The sequence below is a fragment of the Elephas maximus genome, chromosome 8 (assembly GCF_024166365.1).
Source record: "Elephas maximus indicus isolate mEleMax1 chromosome 8, mEleMax1 primary haplotype, whole genome shotgun sequence".
Lineage (NCBI taxonomy): Eukaryota > Metazoa > Chordata > Mammalia > Proboscidea > Elephantidae > Elephas > Elephas maximus.
In genome coordinates, this window is record NC_064826.1 from 37,762,820 (window position 1) to 37,785,874 (window position 23,055).

Consider the following 23,055-nt stretch of genomic DNA (forward strand, 5'->3'; position numbering starts at 1 on the left):
GGGGAGAGTGCTGACACAATTCAGGGATTACAACCAATGTCTTGAAACAACTTGTGTGTAAATTTTTTGAATGGCAAACTAATTTGCTCTGTAAACTTTCACCTAAAGCACAATAAAATGTTTAAAAAGAAAAGGTCACATAAGGTCTATATATTGCTATGTCTCTTAAGTCACTTTTCAGCTATAGCTTCTCTCTCCTTTTCTCTCTTTCGACTTCCTTGTAATTTATTTGTTGAAGATGCCAGGCCATTTGGTTTATTTCTTTTGCTAGTTCAAAATTTAGTTCCAAACAATGGAAATCAATAAGCAAAAGATGACAAAGTTAAGATAATGCTGTTGTTGTTAAATAGGAAATAGAATCATTACGGCTGTAATTACAAATATATATATATAGAAACCCCAGTGACAAAGTAATTAAGTGCTACAGCTGCTAACCAAAAGGTTGGCAGTTTGAATCCACCAGGTGCTCCTTGGAAACTCCATGAGGCAGTTCTACTCTGTCCTGTAGGGTCGCTATGAGTCGGAATTGACTGGACCGTGATGGGTTTGGTTTTTATTTTTAGAGATAGAGAGAGAGATAATCTAAATATAATCTCAGTGGCATTGTCTAGACCACCAATCATAGGCAGTTACCTTGTCCAGGTACATGCGGTGGGACCAGCATATGAGAAGTCTGTATAGGAGTGATTAGAAAAAGCAGGTGTTTATTTTTGTCACAAGGCAGATGATTAATTTAGGCTTTTAAAACTTTTCTCCTCTAAGAAGCAAACAGCTAACATTTACTGAGCACTAACCATCTGCCAGACTTTGTTCTAAGTGCTTTAAATATATTGTTATTAACATGCCAAAGTTTGTATAGGAAACCCTGGTGGTGTAGTGACTAAGAGCTACATTTGCCAACCAAAAGGTCAGCAGTTCAGATCCACCAGGTGCTCCTTGGAAACTGTATGGGGCAGTTCTATACTGTCCTATAGGGTCGCTATGAGTTGGAATCAACTCAACAGTAATGGGTTTGTTTGGAAGCTTATATAACTGGCAGGAGGCAAAGAGAAGATAATAGACTTGGGCAGCCTGGCCCCAAAGCCTGCCCTTTAACCGCTATACCATTTGGCCTCTTCTAGAATTACCCCTTATGGGCTTCAGTATTTGTCTGAAAATTTCCATATTTGAGCAGAATTTTATTGGCCAGGGTTAAAGCTTCAAAGATTGATAGTGTTAATAATAAATTGTTATAAATTATTGATAATGATACTATTGAAACTAATATTCGGCCTCAGAAATATTCTATGCTATGGAAATAGGTTTTTCAAACAGACTTTCTCAAAACACTTTACGAATAACAAAGTAGAATCAGCTTTTTCTACATACTGATGATCAAAATCTTGAATTAAGTACTCAAGGATGCCAAATTTAAAAGAAACCAACTTGTGAAAGTAATCTTTTAGATATTCAGTAAAATTAAAACAAAACAAAACTCAGTTGCCATCGAGTCAATGTCAGAACTGTTCTCTCTACAGCTTTTAATGGCTGAATTTTTTGGAAAGAGATTGCCAGGCCTTTCTCCTGAGTCACATCTGGGTGGACTTGAACCTCCAACCTTACAGTTAGCAGTCAAGCACGTTAACTGTTTCCACCACCCAGGAATTCTCCGGTAGAATTATGAAGCACATGATATCTCCTTAGTGTCAGAAGTGTGATTTTCCAATGAAAACTTAAACCAAATTGTCATGGAAGCTGGGTCATATTTAGAAAGCCTATAATTTCACCTTAGAAAAATTACTGAACCTGCCTGAAGACAGTTGAGAATGTTTAGATCTCTGATATATGTTGTAGAGATCTATTGATATAAATATTGAGTGAAGATTCAGGTGTATTTGGCAGCATCCTGTTAATATACATCTACCCCATTCCCCTTTTTCAGTTTATCTTCCTCCTTTGTTTACATAACAGCATCAGCCCAGCATCCCCTGAACTACAGGTACGTTAGACTAAACTGTCAACACAGCTCACTTTCATTTATTTGTTTTGTACAGTCTTGACATGATTTATCTCTAAAGGAAAATTACTCACAAAAGCAAAACCAAGCCGAAGTTTGCCAAATTAAGCTACATGAGTAAAATATTTTTAGAGAGCTTTTTATCTGGTTGAAAGTTTGTAGTTTTGCCAACTCACAAGGGTATAGCTGGGAAAGACAGGGAATCATTTCCCTGGGTATCATCTGCAATTTTATTTTGTTCTATTTTACTAATTTAACACTTAAATAATGCATGTCTCGTGCCAGGCACTGTTCTAAGCCCTCTAAAAAATATTAACTTATTTAACTCTTGTAACAAACCTATGGGGTACTATTAATATCCCCATTTTTATCATTGGGGAAACTGAGGCACAGAGTGATTAAAAACATGCCCAAGGTCACACAGCTGGTATGTGATGGAGCTGGTATTTGAACCCATGCAGTCTGAGCAGGAACCAGTATTCTGCGGCTCTGTGGGAGAAAGACCTGATGACCTGCTCCCTTAAAGACTAAAACCAAAGCCAAACCCACTGCTATTGAGTTGATTCCAACTCATAAAACGACCCTATAGGACAGAGTAGCACTGCCCGATAGAGTTTCCAAGGAGTACCTGGAGGATTCGAACTGCCGACCTCTTGGTTAGCAGCCGTAGCACTTAACCACTACACCACCAGGGTTTCCCCCTTAAAGACTACAGCCTGGAAAACCCTACGGGACATTTCTGCTCTGTCACATGAGACAGAATCTACTTGATGCAACCCAACAACAACAACGAGGCAAAGGCTAAACTTAGGGGAGAGGGAAAATGGTTAATTCATCAAGGTCATTAAGATACATCAAGAAAACAGGCTCAAGATTGCAAGTGGAGAAATTAGCCAGAGAAGGGGAGAGAACGAAGAGTGTGAATTTACATACACTGAGGTACAGGATTGGAAATATGAGCTTTTGCTATATAAGGGCACCAAATGATTTAAAATTCATTATGTATATGTTACACTGTATCTGTTAGCTTGCATTTTAAATTGGCTGTCATGCTGTATGGTAATAGAAATAGTCACAGTGTTTGTGCTTTCCGTAGGCTGTGAGCAGTGGATGTGTGCATTAATTCTTAGCTTTCCTGTGTTGATAATGTATCAGTTAATCTACAACAGACTATGAATTACATGAACCAGTGAAAACGACATAGTTCACTGGTTGACTGCCTGCCTTATAACTTTCATTACTTTGTTTACTCATGTATTCTAAGGCTTCATTAATTAAGGTTGTAAATTTGTCTCAGGACTAATCCATTACTGTATTTTATTCTCGTTGGAGGATATATTTAATAGGACCTGAGTGCCATCAGTTGGCGCTCAGTTTAGTATCAGCTGCTCATGTGTGCGAGCTGCTGACATGGGATTTTTTTTTTTTTTTTTTGAGAAAATAGCAACATGGTAGTGCTTCTGGAAAAAGTCTTATCCTGGTAATTCAATACAAAAAGTTTTATCCTAGTACTTAAATACAAGTAAAGTTTACTTTCTTCCAGTGCCATGTTCACATGCTTTTCTGAAGCTGGGGTTTTTGTTTTGTTTTCTACCATCATAGAGTTAAATTCTCCATCTTCTTTGAAATGCTTCCTCTCCATTGAAATTTTACATTGCCTAAAATTTCTTTCTTTTTGGTATGCTATTCCATTTCTGTCATTTAAGAAGAAGATAGGTAGGACGTACTATTGGTAAGACACAGATTTTTTTTTTTTTAAATATGGATCCGTGCTGGACTAAGAAATATATCTGAATTTCTACCCATCCTCAAGTTGAATCTTTCTATACTTTTCACAGGCACCGTTACATAATGTGGAAATGGCCAAGCCCTGGAGTCAGACAGCCCAGGTTCAAATCCTGACTTTGCCAGTTAGTAGCTCCATCGGCTTGGGCAAGTTAATTTATGTTTCTGTGCCTGTTTCCTCATCCGCCAGAGAAGGATAATAATATTCCTTTTTCATGGGATTATTTGAGGATTACACGAGATAATACATGTATCTCTTACTGTAGTTTCTGATACCTGGCAATTGGTCACTAAATCTTAGCCATGATGATGATTAAAAAAAAAAACAGGAAAAATCTTTTCACATAACCAAAAGTGGTATGTAGCAGTTGGTCTTAAATTCATTAAGAAACAATATAGTCCAAGGAATTATTGTTAATTTTTTAAGTATAAGGCATTATAGTTATGTAAGATTTAGAGAGACCTACTAACTACATAGGTAAAATGACATCAGGGATGTGTTTTGTTTTAAAATACTTAAGCAAAAGACAGAAAAGGAAAAAAAATGATAGGTGGAACAAGCGTAACAAAGTTTTATGATTGTAGATTCCAGGTGATAAGTGTACGGGTTCTTGGTTTATCCTTTACCATGTAGTGTGTATGATGAATGAATTACCTGCTTAGAATTTATTCATGTTTTCTGCATAGGGGCAAAAGAACAGTGGAGGAAAACATTTTTCAATGTCTTTAAAGGAGATTGATTTATTAGTCTGGTCTAGTAACTTGCCCCATATCAAACCAAACCAAATCCAGTGCCGTCGAGTCGATTCTGACTCGTAGTGACTCTGTAGGACAGAGTAGGGCTGCCCCATAGTTTCCAAGGAGCGCCTGGCGGATTCGAACTGCCAACCCTTTGGTTAGCAGCTGTAGCACTTAACCACTACGCCACCAGGGTCTCCACTTGCCCCATAAAAAAAAAAAAAAAAGATGGTCTGAATTCTATTCTGCCTAGAATAAAAGAGAATTCGTATGAACTGATAATGATGTTTTCGGTAATGTATTTGGTCAAACTTCTGAGGACTGTTTTCCTAATGGTCTAGGACGTTGAGTACTGTATACCCTGTTTAGTTGTTACTGTTGTTAGGTGCCATCAAGTCAGTTTTGACTCATAGTGACCCCGTGTGTTACAGAATAGAACTGCCCCATAGGGTTTCCTAGTTTGTAATCTTTTCAGGAGCAGATTGCCAGGTCTTTCCTCAGTGGAGCTGCTGGGCGGGTTTGAACCACCAACCTTTCAGTTAGCAGCTGAGTGTATAACCAGTTGCACCATCAGGGCTCTTAATGATATTGCTTTTGAGGCACAAACTTTAACTCACATATAAGTAAAATAGCTTTTAGAAAATTAAGATTCTGTGAAAGAAAATACCTTATGTGCTTAAACAAAATCCTGCCTCTGAATAAGGACCACCTACCTAGAAACCTTGACTAAGTATCGACTCGCCCCATGAAAAGTGAAGAAGTCTTCCTACAATGTATGAATGGCATTTTACCCTAACCCTTCACTATTTCATTCGTTCACCCATTACAGAAGTTCTTAGGAGTGAGTACCCACTGGAGATCCAAAGGAGAATCCTGGAGCAAATAGCAGAAGGAAAAAAGAGGAAGGGCACTTCTATTAATGAGAGAGAAATGGAGGTGAGGGCAGTGAAATGGTGGTAAAACGTTGAGGTGAAGAGAAACTGGGTTTGTCACCTTGATCTTTTGTAAGTCAAACAGAACACAAGACCAGCCACCCTCGAAGAGCAAGAGAGAACAAAAGGGAGTTTAGGATTGAAAGTGGGTGGCCAGAGCCTGGTAAGCAGACTCTGAGTGGAAATGTGAGAGGAAGTGAGTTAGTTACAAATAATAGAATTGTTTAGTGCAGTGAGGGCCCCACCCAGGAGAGACATCTGAAATTGGAAGTGAACCCAGCCTCCCAAGTTAGATAGCTTTATGCCAGGGGTGCTCAGGACATAGGGATCAGAAGTGTGTGGTGGGATTGGAGACTGAAAATGTCACAGATGGAAAAGATTGAGAATCTAACAGCAATAAGGAGAATCAAAGAAATTATAGCTGTAACTTCCAGTAGTTGTCTTCAGAGGCTGACATTTTTCAAAGGAAATTAAACTTTGTAAAATAACTCGTGCTTCTTTTGAAAAGACCCACTTCCTGGGAAAAATTTTTAAGGAACTTACAGAAGGATAGCTGCAGTCAGAGGGAATAGCTATTCAGCCTAAACTAGGAAAAGTGCTAACATTTTTGTGTATGTGTTGTAGCACACAACACAGTTGAGAGGAGTTATTATTTTTTTTTTTTTAATTTTTGTGTACTGTGCTGGAATTTCTCATTTCAGATGTCATTTATAATTTATCATAATGTGATCACACAAGTTCAGCATCTACTTTTTTTTGCATGAATTGGGGACATTTATTGTTTTGAACGTGGAAGGGTAGTTGGCATAAACCCACAAAAAAACAAAAAAAAAAAAGAGGAAACCCTGGTGGCGTAGTGGTTAAGTGCCGCCGCTGCTGACCCTTTTATAATTTTATCTCTTAAAACAAACTCAAAATGCAAACCCCTTCAAAGCAAAGTACCAATGTGTGTTAAAAAAAAAAAAAAAAGAATCCAAGTGGCCAGATGTGCAGGGAGAACAACTCTGCTTGAGAACAAAAATAGATGAACAACACATTCAGAGATCCTCCTTGGATGATGGCTATCTCAGCGATTCTGTATGACCCAGAGCGTTTCCTGCTGTGTCTAGACATGCTGGCACAGATTTCACCGTGGGTGCCTGTATGTCAGCGACCTGCAGTGACCTGCCCTTAGGCCTCCTGTTCATAGCACCACTGCTTTCCACTCTCCTCCTCCTCTCCATCATTTGATTGTTCCAGCAGGTGCATGGCAGTTGGGATGGTTGTCACCTGGGAGTTAATCAGGTTTTGTAGCTTACTCCCCCTTTGTTCACAGTTCTGTGTCCCATAAAAAATAATTGCCTTAGAGCTGTGATGATGTCCTTAATGGGAGAGATTTTAAATAAGAAATGAACCAGAGAATTGTCTAAATTAAAACAAGTAAAGAAACACTTTTTTCAGGCAGAGAACACTCAGGGTAGAACCATCCTCTCTTTTTCTCTGTACCATCGTAAGAACCATGTAATTTTTTTCTTTTTTTACAAATAATAACAAAGTATAGAATATTCTTTATTTTAAATTCTATATAGCGAGATGCTTTTGTGTGTGTGTGTCGTTATGTTTCTTCTTTAAAAAATAATAATATTGTGTTTTCGGTGAGTGTTTACACAGCAGTTTAGATTCCCATTCAATAATTTCTACACAAATTGTTCAGTGACATTGGTTACGTTCTTTACAATGTGTGAACGTTCTCATTATTTCCATTCTGGTTGTTCTGTTCCATCCTTTTTTTTTTTTTTTTTTTTTGTAGATTACTACATTGGAAACTCAAAGTTGGAGAAAATCTAAAACTCATGCAAAATGGACTTGGAACTGGCTTTCTCTTTTTAGCTCTATGCATTTATTCAAGCTCCTCATCTCTCTTTTAATTTAAATAGTACAGTATTTTAAAATACAACCAGAAGGCTCTTTTACCCCTGTTGCTATGTTTTGAAAGATGACCATCTTGGTGTCCTTTTTACCAGAATTCTGGTCATCTCTGTTTTCATGCTCTGCTCTGTGCTGCTGCCTATGTAAGAAATCCAGATAAATTTAATCTTCTTGAGTTTCCTACCAGATAAACTGTGGTCACACATTACCTTTATGGAGCAACCCACTTGGCAAGGACTTAATTGGCATTCATCTCCATTTATGTTGATTCGACATTGACAAAGAAATTATTAATGATATGGCTTTTGTTAGCTCCTTTTCTGAAGATAAGGCTCTTTCCTCTCAAAAGGCCAGCCACTCATTCGCAGTCACCTTTAAGTTCCCAGCACCTTGCAGAGTGCTTGACACAGGGTCAGATCTTTGCTGGGGATTGGAGACGGGGATTGATGCCATTAAAGGAATCTTACTAGTCTTTCATTGTTGTTGAGGCAAAGCCTTAAAAGATCATGCCATTAATGCCTTAATTTTGCTGTTATTTTCCCACTTCAGTGGGCTTGAGCTAAATAATAAGAGAAGTCAAGGTGTTTAGTGTGTCAGAAATGTTTATGGAGTTGTTTCATACCGTGTTAATTAGAACCATGCTCTCAGACCTGTCTCTAGGGGTACATCATTTGCAAAAACTGTCATGCTGAAAAGTAAATAAAAATTGTCAGATATATATATATAGCATCTCATGCAAAGTATTTTTGGTTTGCAATTTTTGATGACAAGTTAACCAGAGCCAACCTTGTATTTTGGTTAAGCATTGTAGAGTTCGTACCTTTCCTGTGGAATCACTGAAGTTCATTGATTCAGCAGACAATCGGTGCTGTCCTCCACGGGGCCAGACAATGATCTGGGCATTGAGGACAAATGCATGGCAAAGACTCTGTCATTTGTATCAGTTGTGTCTGGTAGAAGATAGAGGAAAAGCCTTTGACCCAAAGTTCCCAGGTGTTTTCTGGTATATGACTTACATTCTGCTGATATTCTATGCTATTCATCATCAAGTTGAGACATATTTTAAGTTGGTGGTGTTTCTCTACCACCCCTTTGTATGGTATTCAGCATTCAAGTTTTCATTTCACAAAAGTATTGTGATGGTTAAAGCAGTGGTTTCTAACCTTTTCACTGCCTAAGGCTTCTTTGCAAACTTACGAAAACTCTAGACCTCTTCAGAAAATAATATACCCATTCTCATACACATCAATATTTGCATATCAGTTCAGAAGCTTTGTAGCTCTCTGGTTAAAACAGCATGTGACCTTAAGGAAGTACAATTGCCATGTGTCATCTAATTAATAAATAGCATATAATGATGATTTAGATAGTTTTCATTTTTTAGAGTTATAATGAATAGAAAGACTATCAGTAAGCGGAAACCCTGGTGGCGTAGTGGATAAGAGCTAATAGACTGCTAGCCAAAAGGTTGACAGTTCAAATCCACCAGGCACTCCTTGGAAATCATATGGGGCAGTTCTAACCTGTCCTTTAGGATTGCTATGAGTCGGAATCAGCTTGACAGCAGTTATTAGTAAGCAGTTTAAACTGAAACTTGATTTTGGCTTATTTTCTTTTAAAAGAATAGAACAGCCTTTTAAGATAATAAATGCATGGAAGATTTATTGTACTTATTGTTTTTGCAGGGTTTGAATTACTTGGATTTTTATTATTTATTCTGATTTCATTTAAGATTTCTTTGCCTTTTCAAGAGATCACACACTTCAACCTTAAATACCTGTGAAGAGCTCAGGTTTTCGTTACTTTTTAAGGTTCTTTTTTATTACTGATGCTTTCCTTAACAAAGAGACAGTGTTAGAAAGGTCAGAATAATTACCGTATATGGATCAGAGTGATTGCTACGTCATGAACTGTCAAAGATGCAATGTTTAAAATGACCAAATTATGTAAATTCCCAAAAGAATAAGCATAAGACATGCTGCTTCCATACAAAAAAAAAAAAAAAAAAGCCTCCTGATTTTATGGTCTCTGTCTCTGTTAACCCTGGTGGCGTAGTAGTTAAGTGCTACAGCTGCTAACCAAGAGGTTGGCAGTTCAAATCCGCCAGGCGCTCCTTGGAAACTCTATGGGGTAGTTCTACTCTGTCCTATAGGGTCACTGTGAGTCGGAATCGACTTGACAGCGGTGGGTTTTTGGGTCTCTGTTAACCAGATCCTATCATCACCTGATGTTTACTTCTCTGAGAAATTTGTTTTCTACCAAAATTCTTAACAAGTTCTCTGGAGATAGATGAAAGCAGATATTTTCTTGAGTTGTTACATACTGTTCTGTTAAGCAGTATAGCTGTATAGAAGGATTTTGCTTGGAGTCAACATTGAGACTTCTAGGGTCTCAAGTCTTCTGAACTTACAGTCATTTTCTTTTTCAAATCAGCAGTCAAGCCAAACCATTGCTTTAATTTACCAGTCACTTATTTGGTCTGGCAATAACACAGGCAGTGTGAGCCAGCAGATGATCTGAACATTGTTTATTTTGTAACTTCAAAGAGCATTGTATTCCTTTTTTTTTTTAATTGAGTTTTAACTTCCTAAAAAGAGTTTTGATTCAGATATCTTTATTCCCTGAAAAGAAAAATGACATGACGTAGTTTTAAATCATCCTAAGGGTGAAGAAAGAATTGACTTGCTCTTCAAAATTGACAGAAGAATTAGCTATAGTTTAAAAAAGAATCTCTCCCCTTGTATCAGGCAACTAAAACCAAATCCTTTACTCTTCTAACAAAGCCTTCACTTTAGTTGGTTGCTTACCCCCTCAGCATTCAAATGCTTGTAAAATGAATCTGGGCTTGAGCATTAGTATTAAAAAAACAAAAAGCTCAAAGCCTGTGCCGCCTTTAGGTAAAGTATTATGGAAACGCTTCTATGAAAGGCTTTCCTGTTTCCATTTCCCTGTAATTAGAGGAGCTCATGACTCTAATGTTGCTTTAGTTTTAAAAGTAGAAATCACACTAATGGCCTTATCCAAGAAGCTTTGCTTGAGGAGTTGCTTTCTTTTATTGCCAAGGAAAAACTCTGTCATTTGTATCAGTCTGTGGTTGGGAGAAGATGGGGGAAAGCCTCTGACCCAAAGATACCAGGCCTTTGATGCCTGTTTTCTGGTATATATGATTGTCATAAAGGACAGTCAGCAATTCCAGACCCTAGGGGTCTAGGCATTTAGATCAAAACAGTGGTTCTTAAGTATGACTGGGCTTTTAAACATACAGGGAGCTTTTAGGTTCATCCTGACCTAGTGAATGAGGATCTCCAAGGGCAGGCCTCGGCTGTATACAACTCTCCAGGAGAATGTTGTACACAACCAGGTTAGTAGCCTTTGGGCAAGAAGGCCAGCAGGTTTCCTCTGTTTAGCACTTGAGGGTTCCCTTCACATAGGACATTGTACCATCTTTCTTTTGTGCACTGAAGCCTTTGGTCCAGCAGCCACCCCAGAGCTACCAGCGTGCCTTCTGTTCACTTCCCCCAAAATATCTCACCTGGACTGCAGTAGCAGCAGTTTCTGGGTACCTCACTACAATAATTTGGGATGCCACTTGAGCTTTGCCATTTTAAGTTGTCCTTTGCCCCTCATTCTAGGAAAGGACACAGTAACAGCTTCCTTCACAGATTTCGGAAACATCTTACACTGTTAGTCAGCCAGAAAGCATTTGAGAAAATAAGGAGAAGCTGTGACATAGTAATAATTCAGATCACCTTCTATTTGTACTATGTTGCCCTTAATAAGAAGGCTCTAGGGTCAGCACTGTTGAACCACCATCATACCACTTCTGTCCATCTTACTGCTCCCAACCACTTACTCTGGTCCCTGGTGCATCTCCCTTCATGCCTACTCAGTGCAGAACAGGTATTAATTATTATCCTCACAGACAGCATAGTTGCGTTTAAGAAAAAGTGTCTTTTTCAGAGATGTTACATGGAATTTCTTTTAGTACAATTGGTTTATGAAGTACGAGTATTAAAAAAAGGACAGATTGACTTTTTTCCAGTTAGGTTTCCAGAACATGACCATCTAAATGTTTTCTCTCTTTTGTTACTGTCACTTTTGAAGACCATATGTTTATTTCAATGATGTAACTGTTAAAAGTGATTTTAGGAGTATCGTTTGTAATTGTAGACTGATCAGCCTCCTAATCTTTTACAGCACGTTTCAGCCCAAGGTAATGTTACTCAGTCATATAGTCTCGTATGAAAATTACACATTTTATAACTTTCATGTGCATTAAATCACTAGACCATATTCTTTCTCATATGAGATGAGTTGTAGAGTAATAACCTGAACCCGTACAGAGAAATATAAAATTCTTTTTGGCATTTGGCCATTTATGTCTTTTAGATGCATTGTGTTTGAAGTCGACAGATTGTACTAGGTATAGCCTGACTAGGAGAACCACTTGGTATGATTATTTTGAAGGTTGGGAGGACCCTTCCAGATCTAGTCTGAGGGTCTCTGAGACCCTCTTGTTGTTGTTGTGTATCTTAGGTTTTTGACTCATAGTGACCCCATGTGACAGTAGAACTGTCCCACAGGGTTTTCTTGGCTGTAATCTTTATGGGAGCAGATCACCAAGTCTTCTCCTGTAGAGCTGCTAGGTGGGTTCAAACTGCCAACCTTTCAGTTAGCAGCTGTGTTTTTAACCATTGTGCCACCAGGACTCCTGTCCAAGACAGAGGGCCTTTCCAAAAGAGGGGCTACTGCTACTGAGTGGTTATAGCAGGAGAAGGGGTGGGAGGACAGGAGCATTCTGCTGAGGAGTAGAAGAGACACCATTAGGGTCCTCAGATCCCACCCGTGCCTTCCACATTATATGCATCTCTGGTAAGAACATTTCTATGAAACTGTGGTATTGAAACTCATTCTTCCTTATTAGTGCGATTGTTGAGTACATCAGAATGTCAGTAGTTCAGCTGAGCATGTGATCACAGAATTCCCTAAACACTAATATGTTTGTGTTTTATGTTAGGTTTTTTTTTTCCTTTTTTTTTTTGTTGTTGTTGTTATTTTCAGCATCTGAAAATACTCATACTAAAAACTCTTGGTTCATGTGGTATACGTAGCCTTGCTCTTCTTTGGTCCTTTGTGAGGTCCTCTGTTCTTTCTAAGTTAGCATTAACGTTGTGATTAAGAACGAAGACTCTGGAGTCAGATTCTGGAAATTGATATTGGGACTCCATCCTTAACTGCCCATGCAACTTTGGGCAACTTACCTAATATCTCCAAGACTCAGCTTTCTCTTGTGTAAAATGGGGATTACAGTGGTTCATAGCTCATAGAATGGTTGTAAGAATTAAATGAAAACGCCTTACTACAACAAGTGGCAGTGCCTAGCAAGGATACGTATTCATTCAGTCTTATTATTTTTCCCCCCAGGGGCCATGCAGGAGAGTCTTATTTACTTTCTTATTTCATTATCTTTGTTTTCTCCAATCAATGTTAGAAGAAGGCAGGTTATAAATAATAAATAACTGTGATTTATTATTCTTTGTTTCCAAAGAAAGACTTCATTGTTGATGTATAATACAAGGATTTATAATGGTTCACTCACAGAAATGAGGTGGACACCAAATTTCTCTTGCAGTGAAATTTTCCATTACAGAACACAGCGGTGTATAGGAAAGTCAAATGATGGTTTTTCTCTGCTGGAAGTAATACCAACTCTGATTTCTTGATGCTCCTGGATGTGTTATGTTCACTTATTCATTCTTTAAGACAAAGGGAGGCAGCATTCTCATTTGATAGCATATGATGTCACTGTAGATATTGTTGATGTTGTTGGGTGCCATTGATTCAATTTTGACTCATAGTGACCCCATGTGACAGAGTAGAACTGCCCCATAGGATTTTCTAGGCTGTAATCTTTACAGAGCAGATCGCCAGGTCTTTCTCCCAAGGAGCCACTGGTGGGGGCGGGGGGAGGTTAGAACTGCCAACCTTTTGGCTAGCAGCTGAGCACTTAACTGTTGAGTCATCGGAGCTCCTTAGATATTTTCACTACTATATGTTTAATTAATAACAGTATAGAATATGCGTGAGGAACAGAGTTAAATAGCATGCTGTAGAATCTGGAGGTAAAAACCCGTAAAAAACCAAACCCATTGCCATCGAGTTGATTCCAACTCATAGTGACCCTGTAGGACAGAGTAGAACTGCCCCACAGAGTTTCCAAGGAGTGCCTGGTGGATTTGAACTGCTGACCTCTTGGTTAGCAGCTGTAGCTCTTACCCATTAGGCCCCCAGGGTTTCCGAAGCTGGAGGTACCATGAAGCTAATTACTTGTGGTGGTGAGGCGCCATTGATTGAAACATCTCTTCAGAGAATTTTTTACCTTTCCCTACCATGAAGTGAGGAGTGTTACAGGGAAGTCAGGGAAAGTTGGGAAGGAACTAAGGTTTCCCACTTATTTGGATTTTGTTGTGCTTTGTCTTAAAATAATGTTTTTGTTTAGTCAGAGAACAGTTATTGAACACCAAGGAACTGTCAAATCATTGGTTAGCAGCTGGGGGTATAAAGATTGACCATCATGGGCCTTACTGTAATTGCTCACAATGTAATAGGAAAGGAGCACACAAACTTCTTATGATTAGGAAAAAAAAAAGTGATAATGATGTAGGTACATCCATCTTGTAATAGGACACTTTTTGAAATTCACACAACCTAGTTTTGTTTCCTAAGAGAGATGCCTTTAACTTATAACACAGCACCAAAAGTACCTTTGCGTGTGGCCACAAAAGTTTAAGTGAGATAGGTCAGAGAATTTTGGAAGATATTCCAGAATGAAATATCATTGACTTGTTCAGCTTTTCTCCTGAACTGAGGGCATACATTTCTGTTATTCTCAAAACATGTGTGAGAGTGTGGGTGGATAATTGTAACTCAAATGGTTCTGAAAGGCTTTGCTATAGTTCTCTAAAACCATTTGCTGATTTAGTTGATGTAACACCAAAGCTGAAGAGAAATTGATTGAATTTTGTATCACACAGCATGTTACAAATGAATATAAAGAATTTTTAAAAATTGGCTTCAGTGGTCCAGCGTCTGACCTGCCATTTGTAATCTGTCCTATAATACAGCCTCTAACAAAACTAGGCTGTTCTGAACCCCTGGTAAGAGAATTATTTACTTTTATACCTAGAAGGAAGGAGTCCTGGTGGCACAATGATTAAAGTGCTCAGCTGCTGACCTTAAGGTCAGTGGTTCAAACCCACCAGCCATTCAGCAGGAAAAAAGATGTACAGCCTTGGAAACCTTATAGGGTCGCTGTGAGTTGGAATGGACTCAACAGCAGTGGGTTTTTTGGTATACCAAGAAGGTTGGTAAAGCAACACAATCCACATGCAGTGTGTGCCCAGGCCAGCTTCAAGGACTTCATGCCGTGAAGCCTAAAGTCGCAAGAGGTAGTGTGTAACCAAAAAAAGACATGTCAGCAGTGCCGAAGTGTGTCCGTGACAGGATCAAGAGTGCTTTCCTTATTGAGGAACAGAAAATCATTGTGAAAGTATTGAAGGCACAAGCACAGTCAGAAAGCTAAATTAAAAAAAAAAAAAAAAAAAAAAGAGGCTTTTTTGAATAATAAAAAAATCAAATGGCCAAAAAAAAGAAAAAAATTGGCCCCAAATTTTTCTTTAGAAAAGAAAAAGCACATGATTTATTTCTCTACAGTACTCATCTTCAGTCTGTTTTTTATTCCCCCCCACCCCAAGCCATGCTTAAGCTAAAGGATATGTCATTGGCTTAGTACATATTGATATTTTTTTTCTGAAACAGGATATGATATAGGCTATTACGCGCATAATCAGGATTCTGTCTAGACTAGTGAAATTAAAGTAATGACAGAGCTAAAGTGATCTCTTTCTGAAATAGAATACTTTAGGATACATTGGTTTACCAGAACATTGATGAAACCAGCACGTATGGAATAGTATGTTCTGTCAGTATTAAAGTTTTAACATCTAGAATACAGAAAAAATATGACTTGTCATTAATATACAAATTGACTTTATATATTAATCTTATTGGAATTCATCATTTTAGGCTGATCTGACAGGAGATACTGTAAAATGTGTTTCAGATGTTTCAGTAGGGACAGAGAGGGGCCTCAAAGATATGTGCATCTTGACAAATACAAGTAGAATATACTGTCCATGGTGCAGGAGAAGGGGGCATTGCCACATTGCTTGTGTTTTGTGATATACAATATAGTCAGTAAATATTACATGTTAGTAGGTTACTGATGACTAAGAAGAAAAACCAAGTATTCAATATTAAACATCATGAGATTTTTTTTTACTGTTGTTGTTGAGAATACACATAGCAAAACAAACACCAGTTCAACCATTTCTATATGTACAATTCAGTGACACCGATAACATTCTTCAAGTTATGTGACCATTCTCACCCTCCTTTTCTGAGTTGTTCCTCCTCCAGTCCCGTAAGGTTCCAATTTAATCTTTCGAGTTGCTGTTGTCACCTCGATGTCATATAAGTAGTTGTTAAAAGAGCAAAATGCTCAATGCAGACATTTTTTTACTAGTTAAGCTAAATTATGGTTTGGGTTTAAGAAGACTTCAGGGGCTATTTTGGGCTTAAGGTTTAAAGATTATCTCAGGGCAATGGTTTTAGGGGTTCATCTAGCACCGTTGGCTTCAGAAAGTCTGGAATCCATGAGAATTTTAAATTTCATTCTGCATTTTCCTCCTTTTGATCAGGATTCTTCTATAGAATCTTTGATCAAAATGTTCGGTAATGGTAGCTGGGCACCATCCATTTCTTCTGGTCTCACTGCAGGGAAGACAGTTGTTCATGGAGGTAGTTAGCCACCATTCCATATCTTCCTCCTATTCCTGACTCTCCTTCTGTTGCTCCAGGTGAATGTGTCTTGGGTGGCCACGTGTAAGCTTTTAAGACCCCAGGCAGTACCTAACTAATGAAGAGGTAGAACGGAAGCACCAACACATTATTAGAACAATTAACTGGGATGTCCCATGAAACCATGACCCTAAACCTCCAAACCGAGGAAGCAAGTTCGAAAACCTCATGAATTTTGACTAATTAAAACCAAATACTTAAATCTTTTAGAGATTTGCATTTGTTTAGTAAAATAAGTTATTTCCCTAGTCATTGGTCCTAGATATGTTTCATTGAAAAAACTAAGAACAATTTCAAACCAGGGGTCACTTTGAAACCCCCTAGATCAAAATTTCCACTTCCTTCATTCCTGTTAGCCCAGGAAGGGTGTGAGGAAAGTAGCCCTGAACTCTTAGGACCAGGCTTGACTTAGTCATGTGGGTGCCCCAGGCAGGTGAATGACTTCTTACTCATTTATCTCAATATTCTGGAAATACTTGCTCAGTATTTCTATAGAGCAGAGACACAGTTTACTTTAGACCATTCGAGTGATGTACAAGGGCTTTCAAGTAATAGATTAGAATCCCTGTTTAACCATTTACCAGCTCTGTGAGTTTGGCAAAACTATGTACGTTTTCTCAGTTTTCTCATCTATAGAGTGGTCATAATAATAATACCTACTCCCTAAGGCTATACAACCGGTTGCCGTTGAGTCCATTCTGACTCATAGAGATCACATGTGCATCAGAGCGGAACTGTGTGCTCCACAGGGTTTTTAATGGCTGAATTTTCGGAAGTAGACCATCAGGCCTCTCTTCTAAGGTGCCTCTGGGTGGATTTGAACCTCCAATAGTTAGTTTAGCAGCCAAGTGGGATAACCATTTGTACCACCTAGAGGTTTCTTTTAAGGGAATAAACCCATGCCATCGAGTCAATTCCAACTCATAGCCACCCTGTAGCACAGAATAGAACTTTCCCATGGAGTTTCTAAGATTGTAATCTTTACAAAAGCAGACTACCACGTCTTTCTCCCACAGAGCTGCTGGTGCATTTGAACCACTGACCTTTCGGTTAGCAGCTGATTACGTTAACTGCTGTACCATCAGAGCTCCTTCCTCTAAGGGTATTGTTGTTGTTAGGTACCGTCAAGTCAGTTCTGACTCATAGCGACCCTGTGTACCACAGAACGAAACACTACCTGGTCCTGCACCATCCTCATGATCATTGTTACGCTTGAGCCCCTTGTTCAGGCCAGTGTGTCAGTCCATCTCATTGAGGGTCTTCTTTTTTTTTTTGCTCACCCTCTACTTCACCAAGCATGATGTCTTTCTCCAGGGACTGGTTCCTCCTGATAACATGTCCAAAGTATATGAGATGAAGTCTTGCCATCCTCACTTCTAAAGAGCATTCTAGCCATACTTCTTCCAGGACAGATTTGTTCGTTCTTTTGGCAGTCCATGTGCATTCAACATTCTTTGCCAGCACCATAATTCAAAAGTGTCAGTTCCTCTTAGATTGTTTTTGTTCATTGTCCAGCTTCTGCATGTATATGAGGCAATTGAAAAAAACCATGGCTTGGGTCAGGTGCACCTTAGTCCTTAAAGTGACATCTTTGCTTTTTAACACTTTAAAGAAGTCTTTTGCAGCAGGTTTGCCCAGTGCAGTGGCTTATTTGATATCTTGACCGCTGCTTCTACGAGTGTTGATTGTGGATCCAAATAAGATGAAATCTTTGACAACTTCATCTTTTCTCCATTTATTATGATGTTGTTTATTATTGCAGCTGTGAGGATTTTTGTTTTCTTTATGTTGAGGTGTAATCCATACTGAATGCTGTGGTCTTTGATCTTCACCAGTAAGTGCTTCAAGTCCTTTTCACTTTCAGCAAGCAAGGTTGTGTCGTCTGCATAATGCAGGTTGTCAGTCAGTCCTGCTCCAATCCTGATGCCCCGTTCTTCTTCATATAGTCCAGCTTCTCAGATTCTTTTCTTAGCATCCTTACTTTAAACCATGCAGTGTCCCCTTGTTCTACTTGAATGACTGCCTTTTGATCTATATACAGGTCCCTCATGAGCAAAATTAAGTGTTCTGGAATTCCCATTCTTCACAATGTTATCCATAATTTGTTATGAGCCTTATAGTGAAATGCCTTTGCACAGTCAATAAAACACAGCCCTCTAAGGGTATAGTGAGAATGAAATGAGTTAGTCCATGTAAAGTCTTTAGCAGAGTGCCTGTCAGATGGTGGATTCAGACACACACAAAAATATATTACCCAATAATATGATTATTTAAAGTGTAATTCCTTTATCTCAAGATGAGTTTTTACACATTTTCTTTTAGTATGTCTTAAATGTCTGAAATAATAGTGAATTTTCTTCCACTGTGAAAAGCATGCAGTCATTTTCCTTGAATTACAGTAAACGGCAGCTGGGTAATATTAATTTAGCTCTGTGTCCTTGGTTGTATCTGTCATTCCTACCCTCCACTTCTGAATATGAGAACTTTAGCTTCAACTGAGGATGTTTCCAGCCATTTATATTCCCTTCCTTCATGCCTTATTAGCCACCTGCTCTGGGTGGGGAGGGGGAACATGACCCCACAGAAACGGGGATTGGTTGTCTTTTCTCATGAGAGGTCAGGAATATGCATGATATAAAACGAATTAAGCCATGTACCGGAAACTGTTAAATGTATCTATCTAGATTTAGATAACAAAAGAGAATTAAAAATGCTCCAAACAGCCATAAATTCAAATCCATATACTGCCTTAGAGATCTGTTTATGGTGCTTTCTTTGCCCCTTATATGGAAGAAGGGAGATTTGGGATGACAGAGCTATTATTTAAAGCAAGTGTCAAGTTGTGAAGGAGTCCCTGGTGGCACAAATCGTTAAGGTCTTGGCTGCTAACTGAGAGGTTGGCATTTCGAATCCACCCAGGCTCCTTGGAAGAAAGGTCTGGCAATCTGCTTCCGAAAGGTCACAGCCGTTGAAAACCCACGTGGGGCCTCTGTGAATCACAATCGACTCCATGGCAACTGTTTTTCTTTTTTAAATCTAGTGATGAATAAGCACGGAGGGTTGGTAGATTTTGAGCCTTTTGCTAATGTCCTAAACATCCTTTTCCCACTTGTTCCCTAAACTGAAGCTACGCTGAAGGAATTTCACATTCTTTGGATGTTGGCTGCGTCTTCTCTGCCTGAAGCAGCCAGCCGTTTGATTCTTTCTATCATAGACACCTGGATACTGAAATTCAGTTGGAATTTGAAGGTCAGAGTAGCTGGTATATTGATTTTTCTTGGGCTGATAGTCATTTTATGTTTTTGAACATGCATAGCATTTTGAGAGAGGAAGAAATTGCCTTTTTTGGGGAATAATTTCTTTTAAAAACCTGTTTTTCTTTGAAATCTCTTGGCTGCCTCTTTAAAAACATTGTCTTTTATGTTAAACATTTAATATTTAAATAAAATGTGTAATATTTCTGAATCAGATCAATTATTTCTAAAATGTAAGGATATAGAGATAATCTCAGAGTAGCCACCATTCACTGCATCTCAGGCACAGCTGCTTGCATCATCTTAAAGCATTACTGCCCCCTCATTCGAGAGCTTTCAGGAGCTCTGCCTTGCTTATTAAAAAAACCCAGTGCCGTTGAGTCGATTCCAACTCATAGCGACCCTATAGGACAGAGTAGAACTGCCCCATGGAGTTTCCAAGGAGTGCCTGGTGGATTCGAACTGCCAACCCTTTGGTTAGCAGCCGTAGCACTTAACCACTACGCCACCAGAGTTTCCGCCTTGCTTATAATGAGTCGAAATTCCTTAAGTTCTCATTTGGCGTTTTTTATATAACTCTGTCCTCATCTCTAGTCTTATCCACTACCTCTTCCTTACCAAACCCTCAAATTCACCAAATCGTTTTACGCAGGGATCTTTCAACAAGCACAAACTTTTCATCTTTGCTCCTGACATTCTCCCTGTAATTAATGTCTTTCCTTTTGTTTTCCTTCAAGTCCCAGCTCAAAACCTGCCTCTTCGATGAGACCTTTCTCAAGTCTCCTCAGGTTCACTCCTTTTCTGAACTCCTAAAGCGATTATTGATCTTTGTTGTACCATTACTTTGTCAGCGCTTGGCATTATTATTTCCATTTCTAAAGGTTCTTGAAGTTAGAGATGAGATCGCGGTACCACAGCAGACTATCAACCAGTTTCCCAGACTGGGTAATCCTAGTTCTCTGGTGGTTCTTCCTGAGCTGGCAGATTTCCCATTACATGTTGGTTTTGCAGGTTTCTTTCTCAGAAGATGATGAAATTCTTCAGCCACCTGCTTCATTATGTAAATAGTAATTATGATTAACAAACGACATATACATTTTGTGAACTTCTTTTAAGACAGACTTTGCTTTATGTGTTCTTGCTGTTAGCTAGCTCGAGGCCTTATACATTCACAGTCATGGTCAATACATGTTAATGGTGATTATCATTAATAGAAAAGAGAAAAATTTGGATTGGAAACAACCTCTCTTGAAATGGCATCTTAAAATAGGTATGCAGTGGTTCTTAAAACATAATCTTGGAGATCTGCAGTGGAAGTTTCTAAAAAAAAAAAAAAATCACGTAATTATCATGCTTATAGTGTGACTTAGCATCCCTGTGTTTCAGTTCCAGGCATAAATTAATTTGTTTATAATTTTTCCCTTAGCCAACACCTCCCATAATATTATCCAGGCTACCACTTCAGCCTTATTTCCCACCGCTCTTATCAGTGCATCTTATTTTCTTAAGAATTAGGTTGGTGGGCTGTTGGGTGTTCTGTGAAAGTATTCTCCATTCGCCTACTTCAATACTTTTGATCATGCTATTTCATCTCCTTAGAAGGGCGACCATGTCCTCGCTAAGATTATTCCTGATTTTCTTTCCTCCAGTAGGATGTCCTTTTTAGTTCTTTAGCTCTTTGTACTTCTGCCATGTATTAGATTCTGTTTTTCCTTATACTATTTTTTTTTTTAAATCATGTCCTCCATACAGATTTTAAGCTTCTTAATGGCAAGAGCTTGACTTCACTTAGGCTCGTGTCCCATACTATGCCTAATACATTGCCATGGATGTAAATGGTGTCCACAAGTATTTATTAAAGTAGGACTGATCAGAAGCATTATCTGTGTTTGCATTAAATATGGGCAGTGCTGTAATTTCAAGTGCAAGTTTGGTAGAGAGTTTGAGATCTTTTCCTTTGTTAATAAAGAATCAATTATATTCAAGTTTTAGTTCCTTGGGTACTTTTTGTGTTTTGGATTATAGACTTGTAAGAGCATAAGATATTAAGCCTTCCAAAACTGGATGGTGAACACTCAGTATGGCTTTGTTAATACCAATGAAATAAGATGGCACAAAAAGATGAAAAAAGATCTTCTAAGGTACAAATTAATGAAACTCTTTGGGTCGGATTTTCTCTTTAGTGTACTTATTTTTACTTTTTAGAATAACAGTGAGCTACCACTGACATGCAAACCTATTCTACACTTTTAAAGGTAATTCTTCTCTGCACATGTATTTATGGTTTCTGCTTTTGCAGTTGCTGCTCTGTACGTTTTTCGGAAAAGAAGCACTCATTTATTGTCATCGGCGCTCTCCTGATTTACTATAAGCAATTTTGATGTTAAGTGAATGACCTAATAGATATTGAGCTTAACTGTTAGGATGAAGAGCAATTAGAAAAGGAATGGATCTTTAAATATTAAATAATTTGCAAATGTGAAACTTTTCTTCTCTTGCAGTGAGAGATTTTTCTTGAGGCTGAATAGAAACGGGCTTCCTAAAGCCCCAGATAAACCGGAGCGACATTGCTCTCTCTTTGTGGTAAGTGGACCTTGTTTCCTCCATGAGGCAGATTCTTCCAACTGTGCTTCATATTATTTATCAGAAATAAATTATTGGGACAGAACATAGTGAATTTGTTTAAACTTCATAAATAACACACAAATGATATTAGTGCCCAGAAGCCTGCCACCACCATTCCCAGTGGTGCTTTTGTTCCTTTAGCACATGTTCGACCTGTTATACTATTTATCAAAGTACAGTGGTGCTGGGACTCAGCAAGGCACCTAGTAGTTCATCTATATTTACTAAGTGTTTAAGGAATAAGCCAGTGAGTGAGAGAATAAATGAAGAATGGACTTTCCTTTTTGAGTATTACCTGACATTGATAGACCTAAAGCAAAGTTGATCGTGGTGGTATTTTTTAACAGAATTTGAACCGTATGCTTCTGCTACGAAAATTCCATTTGGAGTATCTGTCTTCTATTATTTGTGAAAATAATGGACTATACCCTTAAAATGCTGTCATGTAAGTTACAAGTTTTAAAATAACCAGACATTGTTTTTTGGTAGGATTTGGGGAGCAGTGAGCTCAGGAAAGACATCTATATCACCGTGCACATTATCCGAATCGGTAGGTACCGCGGTTGTCCGTGTGGTAGGAGCAAGTAACAGGAGAAGAAATGCTAAGAGTCTTCGTGTGCTTGGGACGCATTTGTTATCCGGATTAGAAAGAAGTCAAGGCCAATTTTGAATCCAAGAATCATAGGGATTCTTCCCTGGCCTCCCAACCTCACATTTAACTTCCTCACCTACCATAAATAGATTTGGGTCTCTTTCCATAAATAGTTGGGTAGGTTATTGTGTTTCATTATGTCTTATTGGACCACCTAAAAGTATGTGACTCAGAAATTTTGTATTTTGTCTTTTTAAATTCTAATTTCTGTTAACACCTTAAAAGAAAGCTTTGAGGAACTGGGTT

The 23,055-nt window shown here is 38.5% G+C and overlaps 1 protein-coding gene across 3 annotated transcripts in view; it reads left to right on the forward strand.

Moving 5' to 3' along the window:
- The window catches only part of DOCK4 (dedicator of cytokinesis 4), a 487,078-nt gene that overhangs the window by 253,145 nt on the left and 210,878 nt on the right, over positions 1-23,055 (forward strand). For all 3 annotated transcript variants that reach the window (XM_049893613.1, XM_049893614.1, XM_049893615.1), the window contains exons 9-10: positions 22,034-22,115; positions 22,647-22,707. In XM_049893613.1, coding sequence (XP_049749570.1) covers positions 22,034-22,115; positions 22,647-22,707 — 143 coding nt within the window. The remainder of the gene's footprint in view (positions 1-22,033; positions 22,116-22,646; positions 22,708-23,055) is intronic.